Source organism: Hypanus sabinus, chromosome 11 (genome assembly GCF_030144855.1).
Source record: "Hypanus sabinus isolate sHypSab1 chromosome 11, sHypSab1.hap1, whole genome shotgun sequence".
NCBI lineage: Eukaryota > Metazoa > Chordata > Chondrichthyes > Myliobatiformes > Dasyatidae > Hypanus > Hypanus sabinus.
In genome coordinates, this window is record NC_082716.1 from 109,296,310 (window position 1) to 109,314,694 (window position 18,385).

At 48.9% G+C, this 18,385-nt stretch overlaps 1 protein-coding gene across 1 annotated transcript in view; it reads left to right on the forward strand.

Moving 5' to 3' along the window:
• Positions 1-18,385, forward strand: part of ttc9b (tetratricopeptide repeat domain 9B) — a 97,073-nt gene that overhangs the window by 77,812 nt on the left and 876 nt on the right. Inside the window, exon 2 of the mRNA XM_059983654.1 lies at positions 15,587-15,769. Coding sequence (XP_059839637.1) covers positions 15,587-15,769 — 183 coding nt within the window. The remainder of the gene's footprint in view (positions 1-15,586; positions 15,770-18,385) is intronic.

Here is an 18,385-nt window from a genome sequence, read left to right on the forward strand (position 1 = left end):
CCCTCATCACTGACTCACTACAGCAACCCAACTGACAACCGTCATCACTGCCTCACTACAGCAATCCTACTCACAACCCTCATCACTGCCTCACTACAGCAACCCAACTCACAACCCTCATCACTGCCTCACTACAGCAACCCAACTCACAACCCACATCACTGCCTGACTACGGCAACCCAACTCACAACACTAATCACTGTCTCAGTACAGCAACCCTACTCACAACCGTAATCACAAACTCACTACAGCAACCCTACTCACAACCCTCAACACTGCCTCAGTACTGCAGTCCTACTCACAACCCTAATCACAGCCTCACGTCAGCAACCCAACTCACAACCCTCATCACTGCCTCAATACAGCAACCCAACTGACAATCTTCATCACTGCCTGACTACAGCAATCCTACTCACAAACCTCATCACTGCTTCACGTCAGCAACCCAACTCACAACCCTAATGACTGCCTCACTACAGCAACCCAACTCACAACCCTCATCACTGCCTCACTACAGCAACCCAACTCACAACCCTAATGACTGCCTTACTACAGGAACCCTACTCACAACCCTCATCACTGACTCACTACAGCAACCCAACTGACAACCTTAAGCACTGCCTGACTACAGCAATCCTACTCACAAACCTCATCACTGCTTCACGTCAGCAACCCAACTCACAACCCTCATCCCTGCCTCACTACGGCAACCCAGCACACAACCGTAATCACTGTCTTACTACAGCAACCCTACTCACAACCCTCATCACTGCCTCACTACAGCAATCCTACTCACTCTCTCACTACAGCAACCCTACTCACAAACCTCATCTCAGCATCACAACAGCAACCCAACTCACAACCCTCATCACTGCCTCACTGCAGCAACCCAACTCACAACCCTCATCAATGCCTCACTACGGCAACCCTACTCACAGCCCTAATCACTGCCTCACTACAGCAACCCAACTCCCAACCCTCATCACTGCCTGACTACAGCAACCCTACTCACAACTCTCATCACTGCCTCACGTCAGGAACCCAACTCACAAACCTCATCACTGCCTCACGTCAGCAACCCTACCTACAACCCTCATCACTGCCTCAATACAGCAACCCTACTCACAACCCTCATCACTGCCTCAATACAGCAACCCAACTCACAACCCTCATCACTGCCTCACGTCGACAATCCAACTCACAACCCTCATCACTGCCTCACGTCGACAACCCAACTCACAACCCTCATCACTGTCTCACGTCAGCAAACATACTCACAACCCTCATCACTGCCTCACTACAAGAACCCTACTCAAAACCCTCATCACTGCCTCACTAAAAGAACCCTACTCACAACCCTCATCACTGCCTGACTACAGCAAACATACGCACAACCCTAATCACTGCCTCACTACAGCAACCCTACTCACAACCCTAATCACTGCCTCACTACAGCAACCCAACTCACAACTCTCATCACTGCTTCACGTCAGCAACCCAAGACACAACCGTCATCACTGCCTCACTACAGCAACCCAACTCACAACCCTCATCACTGCCTCACGTCTGCAACCCAACTCACAACCCTCATCACTGCCTCGGTACAGCAACCCAACTCACAACCCTCGTCACTGCCTGACTACAGCAACCCTATTCACAACCCTCATCACTGCCTGACTACAGCAACCCTACTCACAACCCTCATCACTGCCTCGGTACAGCAACCCAACTCACAACCCTCATCTCTGCCTCAGTACAGCAACCCTACTCACAACCCTCATCACTGCCTCACGTCAGCAACCCTACTCACAACCCTCATCACTGTCTCGGTACAGCAACCCTACTCACAACCCTCATCACTGCCTCGGTACAGCAACCTTCTGGACTACAATGGACTTTGTTACTTCTTGTTCTAATTGTCATGTCAATGCCCAAGTTCATGCGGACCTTCTTTGGACGGATTCATTGAGTATGCCCGCTAGAAAGATGTATCTCCGGAATGATTGGGAAAAGGTGGTTGGGTCGAGTTGTTCTCCGATCTTTGCTATTGACTGGCAAGTGTTTCCTCACAGCGCACTGACCATGTCTTCTCCTATGGTGACAAAATGTTTGCAAGATTGGAGAGCCATGAATCTCAGATAGTCTTCGATAGCATAGGTGTATTTTGACCTTTGAACTTATCGTTGACATCTCCGCGTGGATGCTTCTTATCTGACGCTCTGTTCCTGCGATCAGGAAATTTTTCATTGAGGCAATGCATGTGCACTCAGTGGCCACTCGGTGTTTCCTCCTGCTGCTGGACCCTATCCAGTTCAAGGTTTGACGTGTTTTACGTTCAGAGATGCTTGTCAGCACACCACTGTTGTAACGTGTGGTTATTTGAGCTACTGTCACCTTCCTGTCAGCTTGAACCAGTCTGGCCATTCTCCTCTGACCTCTCTCATTAACAAAGCATTTTCACCCACAGAACTGTATTTTGTTTTTCACTCCATTCTCCATGTAACTATATAACCCAGGATGCTGAGAGATATTGTAGGATGTGGTGGGACACATCATCAGTGTCGTAACCTGGGATCGTCGGGGGTTTCGGGACTTTCAACATCAGACACTCTTGTCCAGGCGACCTGTCCAGGTTCGTCAGGCCCCGGCTGATGTCCCAGCAGCAATGGTCCACAGGTCCAACCTGTTATCTGTCGCTACCCAGAGGCTTGTTCAACAGCCTCTGTGACGGTCCTGGTGGCTCTTTTCTTTGGAGTCTCATTAATGCCAAGGAGAGAGTAGGTTCTGAACGATGAGCAGCCAGCAAAAACCTCCACACCCCATTTCTATAGGCTCATACCATGCCCTTCACCCCTGTCTTTGGCACTGCTCTACCCGCTCCTGGAATTTGGCCTTCTTGTGCTCAAATGTCTCTGCAATATGGTCTTCCCAAGGAACTGTCAGTCCTACCATGACCACCTGCTTTGAGGTTGGGCCTCAGGGATTATAATGTGATGAAGACAGGGAGCCTGATGGTTGTGGGATAATAACTGTTCCTCAACCTGGTGGTGTGGGACCTGAGGCTCATTGTGGTGAGTGAAGTTATCCACACTGGTTCAGGAGCCTGATGGTTGTGGGGTAATAACTTCCTGAACCTGGTGGTGTGGGACCTGAGGCTCATTGTGGTGAGTGAAGTTATCCACACTGGTTCAGGAGCCTGATGGTTGTGGGGTAATAACTTCCTGAACCTGGTGGTGTGGGACCTGAGGCTCATTGTGGTGAGTGAAGTTATCCACACTGGTTCAGGAGCCTGATGGTTGTGGGGTAATAACTTCCTGAACCTGGTGGTGTGGGACCTGAGGCTCATTGTGGTGAGTGAAGTTATCCACACTGGTTCAGGAGCCTGGTGATTGAAATAAACCAACCACACTGGAATCCCACTAGCTGAAAATACTTCCCTCATTTCTTTCTCTCTGTTTCACTGAGAACAGAATCTCCAGGAACATCCACGCCAGCGCTTGTGGGATTATTGGCGTTTTTAAAATGTTCTGGAGCCTTGGTGGGAAAGTTGCATTCAGGGTCAGACTGAAGAACTCCCATCTGTTTGCTGAAACTGAGCTAGCCTCACCTCCAGAAAACCCTTCGCCAGATTTAGAGATGTAGAGCTGTAGAGCAGTACGTTCAGAAAGAGGACCTGCCGCACATCTAGGCTGTTCTGACTTCGTATTCTGCCTTGACCCATGGGGAGACATCTGGCCCATAGCCCTGCATACAGACAGACATAGTTTATTGATCCCGAGGGAAATTGGGTGTCGTTACAGCCGCGCCAACCAAGAATAGTGTAGAAATATAGCAAAATAAAACCATAAATAATTAAATAATAAGTTAATCATGCCAAGTGGAAATAAGTCCAGGACCAGCCTATTGGCTCAGAGTGTCTTACACTCCGAGGGAGGAGTTGTAAAGTGTGATGGCCACAGGTAGGAATGACTTCCTATGACACTCAGTGTTGCATCTCGGTGGAATGAGTCTCTGGCTGAATGTACTCCTGTGCCTAACCAGTACATTATGGAGTGGATGGGAGACATTGTCCAAGATGGCATGCAACTTGGACAGCATCCTCTTTTCAGACACCACTGTCAGAGAGTCCAGTTCCAGCCCCACAACATCACTGGCCTTACGAATAATTTTGTTGGTGTCTGCTACCCTCAGCCTGCTGCCCCAGCACACAACAGCAAACATGATAGCACTGGCCACCACAGCCTCGTAGAACATCCTCAGCATCATCCAGCAGACGTTAAAGGACCTCAGTCTCCTCAGGAAGTAGAGATGGCTCTGACCCTTCTTGTAGACAGCCTCAGTGTTCTTTGACCAGTCCAGTTTATTGTCAATTCGTATCCCCAGGTATTTGTAATCCTCCACCATGTCCACACTGACCCCTTGGATGGAAACAGGGGTCACCGGTGCCTTAGCCCTCCTCAGGCCCTCCTCCAAGTCCGAGCTCAAGTTGATAGTCATTCAACTGTATACCGCCAAACGGAACTATGTTCCTCCGGACCAAGGTGCACATCACAGATCGCTTTCCCGTGATGTTCACTCCACTCTCCGCGATGCTGAGGCTGTGAGACTGCTCCAGCTGCCGTGCTTGGTGTCGGCGAGCTTCACAGCAATTTGCCCCACTAATATGATGAACTGAGACCGAGGCTTCGGCCTACCACAGGCTACTCTGGGGATTTTGATCTGAGGACTCGGTTTGATTCGAAATGTCGTTGCTCGTTTCTGTTGTTTGGGTGATTTGTGTGTTTTTTTCTCTTTCTCTGCACTTTGGGTGTTGGTCTTTATTTTTTAAATTGGGTTTCTGGCTTTGCGGCTGCCTGTAAGCAGACTAATCTCAAGGTTATGTGATTTATACATACTTTGATAATAAATGTTCTTTGAATATAGCTCACACACACAACACATATCACCACAAAAAATTAACAAATAATTAGGTTTACAACACAGAACATATAACTCACATACAGTAATATTCCCAGAAATCAATTAACCCACGATAAGGTACATTTACAACACAGGTTAAAAAGTAAACAATGTAACGCTGCTGGTGTTTCACGTGTGTTGAGGCCTGGGTGGTGGCAGGGAGTTCAGTGGTCTCACAGCCTGGGGGAAGAACTGTTTCCCTCCCTAACAGTCCTTGTCCGGTGATATGGTACCTTCTGCCTGAGGTGGGGTGTCAAAGAGATTGTTGGACGGATGGGGGGGATCATTGACAAGGCTGAGGGCTCTGTGTATAAAGTGCTCCTGATAAATACCTCTAATGGGTGAAGAGAGACCCTGATGATCCTCCCAGCTGTCCTCACAGTCATTTGTAGGGACTTGTGGTCAGCTGCCTTGCAGACAGTCAGGACATCCTCGAAGTGCTGCTGTAAAAATTGGTCAGAATGGAGTGGGGGCAGTGGTGCAGCCTCACCCAGTCTCCTCAGGAAGTGGAGATGTTGCTGTACTTTCGTGGCCAAAGAGCTGGCGTTGAGGGATCAGGTGAGAATGTCCATTACGTGCACCTCCAGGAACTCGGTGCTCCTGACTCTCTCCACCGAGGAGCCATTTATGTGCAGTGAGGAGTGTTCACCTGCACCTTCCTTCCTTCGGTCCACAGTCTTGTCCACTTTGAGACTCAGATCATTATTCTTGCACTGCCCTACCTGCTCTCTGCGCGCCATCTCATTGTCGTTGCTGGTGAAGCCAGCCACCGTCGTGTCTTCAGCAAACTTCACGATTCTGTTTGAGCTGGATTGAGCACGCGGCCCTGCGGTGGGTGGGGGGGGGCGGTGCAGTGCACAACATGATGGAGCTTCTGCCTGTGGTCTTTCTATTGAGAAGTCTAGGATCCCATTACTGAGAGAGGTGCTGAGCTCCAACAGGGACAGTTTGAGGGAAGGTTCACCAAGCTGAAGCCGGTAAGCATATCCTGGCTTACGAGGCATCATTTTCCAGGTGGGACAGGATGGAGTGGAGGGCGGAGGCTACGGCATCAGGTGGCCCGATTAAAGTGAGAAGTGAACTGGAAAGGGTCCAGTGTGGCAGGAAGATGGGATTTAATATGATCCATAACCAGCCGCTCAAAGCGTTTCATTATTGCTGAGGTCAGCACCTCTGGACGGTTACTGTCGTACGGATGATGGTGGCCACCTTGAAGCCTGTGGGGACAGTGGACCTTTCCAGAGAGATGTAGAAGATGTCTGTTTGAATAGCTGCTAGCTGGACTGCACAGTCCTTCAGCACGTGACCCGGTTTATTATCAGGCCTCACTGCTTTACGTTTGTTGACCCTGGCTAGGGTCGTCCTCACATCAGCTGCGGACGTCCCCCATCCACGTACTTCTCTTAACTGTTACAATCGAACCCATAGCCACCACTTCTGCCGGCAGTTTGATCCACGCTCTGAACAAAGTCGCTCGTAGAAACATAGAGAACCTACGGCACAATACAGGCCCTTCGGCCCACAAAGCTGTGCCAGACATGTCCTTACCTGAGAAATAGCCCTCTAATTTTCTGAGCTCCATATACTGTCCAGGAGTCTCTTTTAAAAGACCCTATCGTATCTGCCTCCATCACTGTCATTGGCAACCTATTCCACGTACTCACCGCTTTCTGTGTAAAAAGTCCTGGGAAAAAGCCTCTGACTATCCACACGATCAGTGCCTCTCCTCATCTTATACACCTCTATCTGGTCACCTCTCATCCTCCGTTACTCCAAGGAGAAAAAACCGATTTCACTCAACCTATTCTCATAAGGCATGCTCCCCAATCCAGGCAACATCCTTGTAAATCTCCTCTGCACCCTTTCTATGGTTTCCACCTCCTTCCTGTGGCAAGGTGACCAGAACTGAACAGAACAGTTCCCCCTCAGGTTTCCCTGAAATATTTCACCTTCCACCCAACCTCTGTGGAGAAAGCCTGCTTGCATTTACTGTATCCATCATAGGGTGGAGATATACCTCCGCCATAGGAGGTGTAAGCTGCTTTTCCCCTCTGCTAGCCTACAGGTCACCCTTGGGCAAGGTGTAGCACCTGCTTAGCCCCCCGATCAAGGTCATGTCAAGCGATGGGAGCAGGTGATGGATGGTCATATGAGCAGCTGGTGCATCTCACAAGTCTTGGTGATACCACCAGTAGATGGGTACCTCTCTGACTGGAGGCTTGTGGGTGAGTAGCGTGCCACAGGGATCGGTGCTGGGTCCATTGTTGTTTGTCATCTAAATCAATGATCTGTATGATAATGTGATTAACTGGATCAGCAAATTTGTGGATGGCACCAAGGTTAAGAGTGTGGCCAAGTGGTTAAGGCGTTGGTCTAGTGATCTGAAGGTCGTGAGTTCGAGCCCTAGCCGAGGCAGCGAGTTGTGTCCTTGAGCAAGGCACTTAACCACACATTGCTCCAGTCCACCCAGCTGAAAATGGGTACCGGCAAAATGCTGGGATAGACTGGCGTCCTATCCGGGGGTTGGGCGGGGGGTGGGGGGGAGTCTCGTACTGTCAGTCGCTTCACGCCATGGAAACCGGCATAGGCATGAGCCTATAAGGCTCGGCACAGACTTTAACCAAGGGTGAAGTGAATAGAGAGAAAGGCTTTCAGAGCTTGCAGAGGGGTCTGGGCCAGCTGGGAAAATGGACAGAAAACTGGCAGATGGAGTTTTATTCAGACAAGTGTGAGGCTTTGCACTTTGGTATGAACACCCTGGGGTAGGGGTCTTACACAGTGAACAGTAGGGCATTGAAGAGTGTGGTAGGACAAAGGGATAGGGTCATCGAGTCATAGATCTGGGAGTACAGGCCCACAATTTATTGAAATTGGTGTCACAGGGAGATAGGGGCATAGAGAAAGTCCTTGGCACATTGGACTTCATAAATCAAAGTATTGAGTACAGCAGATGGGATGTATGTTGAAGTTGTATAAGATGTTGGTGAGGCCTGATTTGGAGTATTAGGTGCAGTCCTGGATCAGGTCAATGGGAGTAGGCAGCTTCAATGGTTTGGAATGGACTAGATGGGCCAGATGCCCTGTCATGTGCTGTACTCTGTGACTTTATTGTATATCTTTGTCGTACTGTGAATGCCTGCATGACAATGACTTCCAGGGTAGTATATGGTGACATATACATACTTTGATAATACATTTACTTTGAACTTCGAAATTTTTAGTTGTATATTCAGCAATTACATTTGCGATTCAGCCAATATTATTTTCTTTAGCCTGAGGCCATTAGCATCACATTTCTCTCTGATACTAAAGACACAATCTGGTGTCTATTAGGATTCAGAGAAAAATAATTTGTGAACAGGAACCGAGGGGTGGGAGAGGTGGCATCGAGTCTGCTCGTTGCTGTGGAGACGGAGAGTAAGTTAGCAAGAAGAGAGGCACGTGATGGGGCTTGGATCACTGAGTGAGGCAGGCACAATATTTGGCTCCAAACTGCAGCATTTAATTCCTCAGCCTCAAACACACTCCAAACCCGAGAAATCCAAAGCTATTTCTCTGATAAAAACTGTTCTGTGTTTCAAGAACACAAGAGATTCTGGAAGTCCAGAGTAACACACACTCTCACACACACACACACACACTCTCACACACACACACACACACCCACACTCACACACCCACACACACCCACACTCACACACACACACACACACTCACACACACTCACACACACACACTCTCTCTCACACACACACACACACTCACACACACTCACACACCCACACACACCCACACTCACACACACACACACACACTCACACACACACACTCTCTCACACACACACACTCACACACACACACACACACTCACACACACTCACACACACACACTCTCTCTCACACACACACACACACACACTCACACACACTCACACACACACACACACACACACACACTCACACACACTCACACACACACACTCACACACACACACACACACACACACTCACACACACACACACTCTCTCTCACACACACACACACACACACACACTCACACACACACACACTCTCTCTCACACACACACACACACACACAAAATGGTGGAGGAACCCAGCAAGTTAGATAACATCTACTCTGCCTAATTGTTTGTCAGTCTTTGCTTGGGCCTAACTTTTCATCATACTGTGAATTCCCGCGAGAAAATTAACCCCATGGAGCCTCCTTGGCTGAAGAGGTGGTGCTGAGGCACCAGGTGAGATCATCCAGAAACTTGGATCTCCTCACCCCACTGAGGAGCCGTGTATATGCAGTGAGGGGTGGTCATCCTGCACCTTCCTGAAGCCCACAGTCGTCTCTTTAGTTGTGGTAAATGGTGACTTATACATGTGCGTAATAAACTTATTTTGAACTTTGATCTACGGAGTCGAATGTTTCGGGCTGACAGCCTGCGTCAGGATTGGAAAGAAAGAGGGCAGAAGCCAGAATAAGACAGACGGTGGCGGGGTGGTGGGGGGAAGTAGGGGGAGTATAAACCGATACAGAGCCCCTCCGGCCCAGTGAGCTGCAACAGCCATTTAACCCAAGCCTCAACGCAGCTCTGTCTGTCGTGGTGGTGTGGTGGGGCCCGGCACCTGCATCTGGACTCTGGAACAAGTGGCCCCGGGTTCGAATCCGGCTGGCTTCTTGCACGCTTTCCGTCCGTGCTGGGTTGGGTGAGTGTCGAGCTGGCAACTCGGCCTCGTAAAAAACAGACGAAAATACTAGAGTAACGACAAGGTTGCCGCCTGAAGCGCTGAAGAGGAACGTACACACTCCTTAAAGCGGACATTGGAAGTGAACTCTGAACTCTGAGCTGTAATGGCATCATGATGACCGCTAGGCTACCAGATCCCTTCTCCCCTCTATTTCAAGAAGGTCGAACTGGAATTGAGTGGCTGGAGTGCGATGCCAGCTGGAGTGGAATTTACAGTTAAACTGGTGGAAATTCTATATTCAAATTTATTGTCAAGTAATTGCATGTATCCAGAATTAAACTTTGTTATTGAGATATGGTGTGGGACAGGCCGCTCCAGCCTCACCAGCCAGCAATTCCTGACTTAATCCTAGCCTAATCATGGGACAATCTACAATGACTAATTAATCTACCAAGCGGTAGGACTGTGGGAGGAAATCCATGCGGTCACGGGTTGAACGTACAAACTCCTTACAGTCAGTGGCGAGAACTGAGCCTGGGTCACCGGTACGGCTACTGTGCTGCCAGTACAGAATTGTAAAATAGTCTATTCAAAGTCCAAAGTAAATTTATTATCATAGTACATAAATTTCATCATATACAACCCTGATGTTCATTATCTTGTGGGGATTGTCAGTAGATCTACAGAATGGGGGCCAGGTTACCGAGCCTCTCGCGTAGTCTGTCCAGGACTGCTGCAGGTTCTTCCTCTTGCCCCCTTGGGGCTGGTATGAACTCCCCTGGGATGACCAGGAGTGCACCGTACACCAACTCGGCCGACGGCAGCTTGTGTCCCAAACCATCCAGGTGCAGTAAGCGGGCAGCTCGCTCACGCCGTGAGAGTCCGAAAGTCTTTATGAGCAAGGCTTTGAATTTCGTGTATTTGCCTTCTGCTGGGAGAGACTGTATGAACTCCTCAACCTGGGCGGCTGTCTCCTGGTCGAGGGAACTCACCACGTAGTAATAACGTGTGTCCTCTGAGGTTATCTGCCAAACGTGGAATTGGGCGTCTGCTTGCTGGAACCAGAGGTGAGGTCGCAGCGTCCAGAAGCTTAGCAGCTTTAATGAAACTGCATGAACAGATGCGGCGTCGTTCATCTCCGGTCCAAATATCATTTGGGCCGTCGGGGTCACCAATTGTAGTGGTGTGCTACACGCAGCACTGGAATAATGAAGCGGAGTCAGTGAGCCGCAGTTACAAAAGAGGTTTATTCAAACTTCGCGGCCTCACTTTAAAGCCTTCCTGATACTGCCCTCCCCGGGCGGGAATGCTGTAGGGGGGGGCGTATTCACAGTCCCATCCCGCGTGGGAGCTTTTCCCCTTGCTGGTGAAGCAGGCTTGGTGCCCTCTTTGGGACCGGCCTCAATGCCGGCGCGCGCCACTTTGTGAGCCGGTTAGAGTGTGCTGGGAAGTGGGTCGCCACAGCACAATCAATGGAAGAACGCCCAACTTGGGCGGTCAACCAGGGTGCAGAAGACAACAAACTGTGCGAATACAAACCCCACCCCCACCCAATAATAAATAAATAAATAAACAATAAATATCAAGGACATGAGATGATACAAATTTTAGTAATGATTTACAATAACCCAGGCTGTTGTCCAAATCTCTCTGGTTCATTGCCATGCTTGAAGGACTAACCATCTTACGTGGTCTGATCACAGATTCAAAAAGTTCAAAGTACATTTATATGTCACCCTCTATTACCCCGAGATTGGTCTCTTGTGGGCATTCACGGTAAATACCAAGAAATACAACAGTATCCGTGAACAACTGCAACAAAGACCGACAAACAATCAATGTGCAAAAGATGTCAAATTGTGCAAACAGGAAAAAGGAAATCTGGGTCTGGAGCCACACAACCTCTCACTCAACGTCGGTAAAACTGAAGAGCAGGAAGCTGCAGGTCCATGAGCCAGTCCTCATTATGGGATTTACATAAGAACATTAGAAATAGGAGCAGGAGTAGGCCATCCGGCCCATCGAGCCTGCCCCACCATTCAATAAGATCATAAACTGATGTCCGGAAACTCAGCTCCATCTACCTGCCTTTTCCCCATACCCTTAATTCCCCTACTATGTAAAAACCTATCTAACTGTATCTTAAATATATTTAGTGAGGAAGCCTCAGCTGCTTCCCTGGGCAGAGAATTCCACAGATTCACCACTCTCTGGGAAAAACAGTTTCTCCTCATCTCCATCCTAAATCTTCTCCCCTGAATCGTGTGGCGATGTCCCCTAGTTCTAGTCTCACCTACCAACGGAAACAACTTTCCTACTTCTACGACATCCACCTGTTCCCCTCTATCCACTGCACTCATTATGTCCTCAAAGAACTTCAGTAAGTTTGTCAAACAGGACCTGCCCTTTCTGAATCCATGCTGTGTCTGTCTAATGGAACCACTCCTTTCTAAATGTTTCGCTATTTCTTCCTTAGTGACAGCTTCAAGCATTTTCCCAGGTGTTAAGCTAACTGGCCTATAGTTGCCTGTCTTTTACCTACATCCTTTTTTAAAAAGTGGCATGACATTTGCTGTCTTTCAATCCGCCGGGACCTGCCCAGAGTCTAGAGTTTTGATAAATGATTACCAACGCATCTACTAGAACCACCTAGGCACTAAGGGTTCAGATGATGTACTGTAACCTCCACCAATTCCTTCAGCACCCTGGGATGCATCCCATCAAGACCAGGGGACTTATCTACCTTCAGGCCCTCTAGTTTGCTCATCACTATCTCTTTAGTGACGGTGAGTTTAATGAGGTCCTCACCTCCCATTTCATACATAACATCCTTCCTTGACATATTAGACGTGTCCTCCACTGACACAAAATAGTCGTTCAATGCCTCAGCCATTTCCTTATCACCCAACATCAACTTCCCCTTCTCGTCTTCCAAGGGCCTACGTTGACTTTAGCCACCCCTTTCCACTTAATATATTTATAAAAACTTTTACTATCTGTTTTTATATTTTGTGCTAATTTACTTTCACACTCTCTCTTCTCTTTCCTTTTTTCTTGCTTAGTTGTTCTCTGTTGTTTTTTTTAAAGTTTTCCCAGTCCTCCAGTCTCCCACCACTCTTGGCGACTTTGTACACATGAGCTTTTAATTTGTTACTATCTTTTATTTCCTTAGTTATCCAAGGCTGGCTCTTCCCACGCTTGAGGTGAAGAGTGCCAGTAATAAATTATTATTTCAGAGGCTCTGTCCTGGGCCCAGACCCAACAATCAACTGACTTATAGTTGCCTGCTGAGTTCAGAGGGACAGAGAGTTATCACCAGCGATTGTCAGTTCTATGAATAAACCAGCTAGCTTCAAACTCTTGAGTGTAAATGACACCAACAGATTGCTCTGGTTACGTAGCTTAGCCGACACATCGCACCATGCCTCTACTTCGGCGAAGGCTAAGGAAATTTGCATATCCCAGTGTTTACATTTGCATCACAGAAAGCATCTCATCCGCTGCGTCGTGGCTCGATATGGTAGCCGCTCCGCCCGTGACCGCAAAGGACCGCCAGGAGTCGTGAGCGCAGGCCAACAAGCAGCCTTGCTTCCTTTGACTCCGTCTACTCTAGGCAGCCAGTGTAATCAGGGTCCTCGCTCATCACGGGCGTTCCTTCCTCTCCCCCCGGAGACAGCTTCTACCCCATGGCTGTCAGACTCCCGAATGGACCGCGTGTACGCTAAAGACGCATTGCCTGCTTCTTTCTTCTTTGTGCCTGCTGGCTTGTTTATTGATTGATTGAGATACAGCGTGGAACAGGCCCTCCCGGCCCCTGGTGCTGCGCTCCCGAGTAACCACCTATTTAACCCCAATCTAATCACAGGGCAATCTACAATGACCAACGGCAGAGAAGATCCTTGCATTCCACAGGGATGCAGATTCCTTACAGGGGCCCAGAAGGCCTATTTCTGTGCTGTAATGTCCTATGGTTCTATGGTATAACATCGGAGCTGAACCCCGAACACATCCTTTCTCAGATAAGGGGCCCAAAACCGCTCACGAAGCTGCAAGCGAGGCCTCGCCAGTGCTTTATGAAGCCTCAACATTACATCCTTGCCTTTACGTCGCAGTGCTGATCAGAATCAGAATCGGACTTTAATCGCCAAGTACCTGAGCACATACAAGGAATTTACTTCCGGCTGATGTTCTCTCTCTGCTCATAACAATAATAATGATAAATATAAATGATGAAGGGTTTTGGCCCGAAACGTCAACTCTGCACTCCCCTCCAGAGGTACCAGCTGATTTACTCAGTTCCTCCATTTTGTGTGCGCGTTGCCCAAATTTCTAACACTGGCAGAATCACGTGTCAATGCCTTGTACTGCTTCGGTGAATTATTGCCACGTGCACTGAGATAGAGTGAAAACCTGCTTGTACGGATAAATCATTGCACAGTGCATTGAGCTCGAGTCAGGTAAACCAAGAGTCCACCTTATCATGGGAGAGGTCCGTTCAGGACTCTGATTACAGAAGCTGTCCCTGAGCCTGGCAGCATTGATAGGTATCTGAGTAGCCAGGGCACCAAAGGTTATGGTGAGAAGGCTGGGGGAGTGGGACTAAAGTGGAGATTGGATTAGCTCATGATGAAATGGCGGAGCAGACTCGATGGGCCGAATGGCTGACTTCCACTCCTTTGTCTTATGGTCTTATGTTGTTGCTTTCAGGCTCTTGTATCTTCTGCCCCGTGGGAGAGTGTCCAGGTGGGAGAGCTACACCTTGCCCAAGGGTGACCTGCAGGCTAGCGGAGGGAAGGAGCGCCTTACACCTCCTTTGGTAGAGACTTCTGTATCTCTACCACACCACACAAAGGATTATTCCACCCACCCTAGCGCAATGGCGGCAATCGAACCTGGGTCGCAGGCGCTGTAACGCTTTACGTCACCGTGCCACCTGTGTTCTCGCGGATGTGACGGTAAATTCAGATAAACGTGAAGCACTGCGCCCTGGTGGGGCCAGCGCAAGTGGACGGTACACAGTTAAAGGCAAGGTCCTTATCAGGGTCGCTGAGCAGAGGGGTCTTGGCATCCAAGTTCATAGCTCCTTGAAAGTGGCTACGCTGGTCGATGAGGTGGTTAGGAAGGCTGATGGAATGCTTGTTTTTATTAGTCAAGGAAGGCATTGAGTTCAAAAGCCAGGAGGTTACGTTGCAACTTTATAAAACTCTGGTTAGGCCACATCTGGAGTATTGTACAATATACAGCGCTGGTCTCCCCACGATAGGAAGGATGCTGAGGCTTTGGAGAGGGAGCAGAAGAGGTTCACCAGGATGCTGCCTGGTTCAGAGGGCACGTGCTATCACGAGAGGCTGGATAAACTCGGGTTGTTTTCTCTGGAGTGTCGGAGGCTGAGGGGAGATCTGATAGAGGTTTATAAGATTATGAGAGGCAGAGGCAGAGTGGACAGGGAGTATCTGTTTCCCAGGGTTGGAATGGCTAATACCAGAGGGTGTGCATTGAGGGTGAGAGGGGGTGGGTTCAAGGGGGATGTGAAAGGTAGGTTTTTTACTCAGAGAGTGGTGGATGCCTGGAATGTGCTGCCTGGTACGGTGATAGAGGCAAATACATTAGAGGCTTTTCAGGGAAGTTTGGATAGACACATGGATGTGAGGAGGATGGAGGGATGTGGACATGGTGTAGGGAGGAGGGATTAGTGTTTGGCTGTTTTTCATTTGTTTATTAGCTGGTTCAGCACAACATTGTGGGCCGAATGGCCTGTTCCTGTCCTTGTACTCCTCCATGTTCTATGATCTTTCCTTGGACCTTAACGTGCTTCCAATGAGAGGGTTGCCCTCTGAACCCCAGCTGGTGGAACAGAGGGTGCTGGTGAGGGACCTCCCTCCTCCAAACTCCCAGAATCTGACTCTGTTTCCCTCGTTACTTTGGCAGCCTGCCTCCTCCAGTCGGAGCTCGTGAACTATGAACGGGTGAAGGAGTACTGTCTGAAAATTCTCGGGAAGCACAAGGACAATTTCAAAGCCATGTACAGAGCAGGAATCGCCTTCTACCACCTTGGCGACTGTGAGAACGCACTGCAGTACCTGAAGGAAGCCAAAGACCGGGAGCCGACAGGTAAGCACAAAATGGCTCAGGCTGATCGGCCCGCAACGTCTGTGCTGAGCACAGTGCCTAATTAAACTACATCACTTCTGCCTGCCCCTAGACTTTATTCTTCCACTCCCTACATATTGATGTGTCTGACTCAGTTTCTTCAATGCCACCAGCTGTGGCAGTACATCCCGGGCCCCCACTTCTGTCTCTCTGTGAGAAACCTTGTCCTGAGTGTAGATCACAGGACATTACAGCCCTTCGGCCCACAATGTTGTGATGACCTTTAAACCTACTCTTTCAATCTAACCCTTCCCTCCTACATAACCCTCCATTTTTCTATCATTCATCTGCCTATCTAAGAGTTTCTTAAAGGTCCCCAATGTATCTGCCTCTACCACCACCCCCCTGGGAGGGTGTTCCACACACCCACCACTCTCTGTGTGAAAAGCCCACTATACTTTCCTCGCATCAGCTTAACGTCATGTCCACAGGAAATAGCCATTTCCACCCTGGGAGAAAGCTCTCTGACTGTGCACTCGACCAGAATTGGAATCAAATTATTCTTCTCCTGGTAAGAAATGCCCCCCCCCCCAATTTCCTTTATTCCCCACTCTGACCTTTTACTTCTTCTCATTTGCCTATCACTTCCTCCTCGGTCCCCTCCTCCTTCCCTCTCTCCTATTGTCCACTCTCCTTTCCTATCAGATTCTTTCCTCTCCAGCCCTTGACCTTTCCCACCCTCCTGGCTTCGCCCACCACCTTCCGGCTGGCCTCCTTCCCCTCTCCCCCCTGCCCCCCACCTTTTTATCCTGGCTTCTTCCTCCTTCCTCTCCAGTCCTGAAGAAGCGACCCAGCCTGGAGCTTCAGCTGTTTATTCATTTCTGCAGATATCGTCTGACCTGCTGAGTTCCTCCAACATCTTGTGTTTATTGCTTTGCTTCTGCAAGCGCTTGTCAATCTGTCCGTGGGAAAGCTCTCCAATAGTTTGTCCACCACTGACCTAAGACTCAGTGGTCTACGGTTTACAGGATTATCCCTATCCCTTTCTGGAACAAGGGGGTAACACTTGGCACTCTCCAGTCTTCTGGAACTCCTCCTGTGGCCAAACATCATTGCCAATGGTGCAGAAATCTCTCCCCTCCCTTCCCATATCCAGGGGTATGCCCATCTGGATTATTTACCTCAGTGTTCTTCAGAAGTTCCAACGTTGCCTCTTTCTCACCCTCAACACGTTCCAGCACGTTAGCCTGTTCCATGCAGATCTCACTCTGATCAAGCCCCTCTCACTGGTGAATCCCGAAATAAAGCATCCATTAAGGACCTCGCCTATCTCCCCCATCCCCAGGCACATTTCCCTTTTTTATCTCTGATTGGTCCCACCTTCCCTCTGGATGTGTGTCCATGTAGAATGACCTGGGATTTCCCTCAATCCTACTTGCCAAGGAATTTTCATGATTCCTTCTAGCTCCCTTATGTCCTTCCTAAGCTCCTTCCTGGCTAACTGATCATTCTCAAGTGCCCTATCTGATCTTCGCTTCCTGAACCGTAAGTATGCTCTCTTTTTTTTTTCTGTTGTTCCTTTACCCGTCTTTCTTCTCCTGGTCTCAGTGGGACCAACCTATTCAGAACCCCACGCAAGTGTTCCCTAAGCAACCTCCATAGTTCTGTTGTGTATTTTCCTGACAACATCTGTTCCCAATTTATGCTCCCAATAAGACCATAAGACGTAGGAGCAGGATGAGGCCATTCAGCCCATCGAGTCTGCTCCACCATTCTGTCATGGCTGATTTATTATCCCTCAACCCTATTCTCCTGCCTTCTCACCCTAACCTTTGACACCCTGACTAATCAAGAACCTATTAAACTCTGCCTTTAAATATCTCCAATGACTTAACCTCCACAGCCATCAGTGGAAATAGATCCCACAGACTCACCACTCTCTGGCTAAAGAAATTCCTCCTCATCTCTGTTCTAAAAGGACGTTCTTCTATTCAGAATCAGGTTTATTATCACTGGCACGTGTCGTGAAATTTGTTAATTTAGCAGCAGCTGTTCAATGCAATACAGAATATAGAAGAAAAAATAAATAAATAACTAGGTAAATCAATTGAATAGATTGGTGGTGGCATCCGTCGGTCTCGAGAGACCATGGATCTGCGCCTGGAGTTTCCAGGGCGCAGGCCTGGGCAGGGTTGTATGGGAGACCGGCAGTTGCCCAAGCTGCAAGCCTTCCCCTCTCCACGCCACCGATGTTGTCCAAAGGAAGGGCACTAGGACCCAAGCAGCTTGGCACCGGTGTCGTCGCAGAGCAATGTGTTGTTAAGTGCCTTGCTCAAGGACACCAACACGCTGCCTCAGCTCAGGCTCGAACCAGTGACCTTCAGGTTACTAGTCTGATGCTTTGCCCACTAGGCCACGCGACAACACTGAATAGATTAAAATCATGCAAAAACAGAAATAATATATATTTAAAAAGTTAGGTAGTGTTCATGGTTCAATGTCCATTTAGGAATTGGATGGCAGAGGGGATGAAGCTGTTCCTGAATCGCTGAGTGTGTGCCTTCAGGCTTCTGTACCTCCTCCCTGATGGCAGAGGGGAAGAAGCTGTTCCTGAATCGCTGAGTGTGTGCCTTCAGG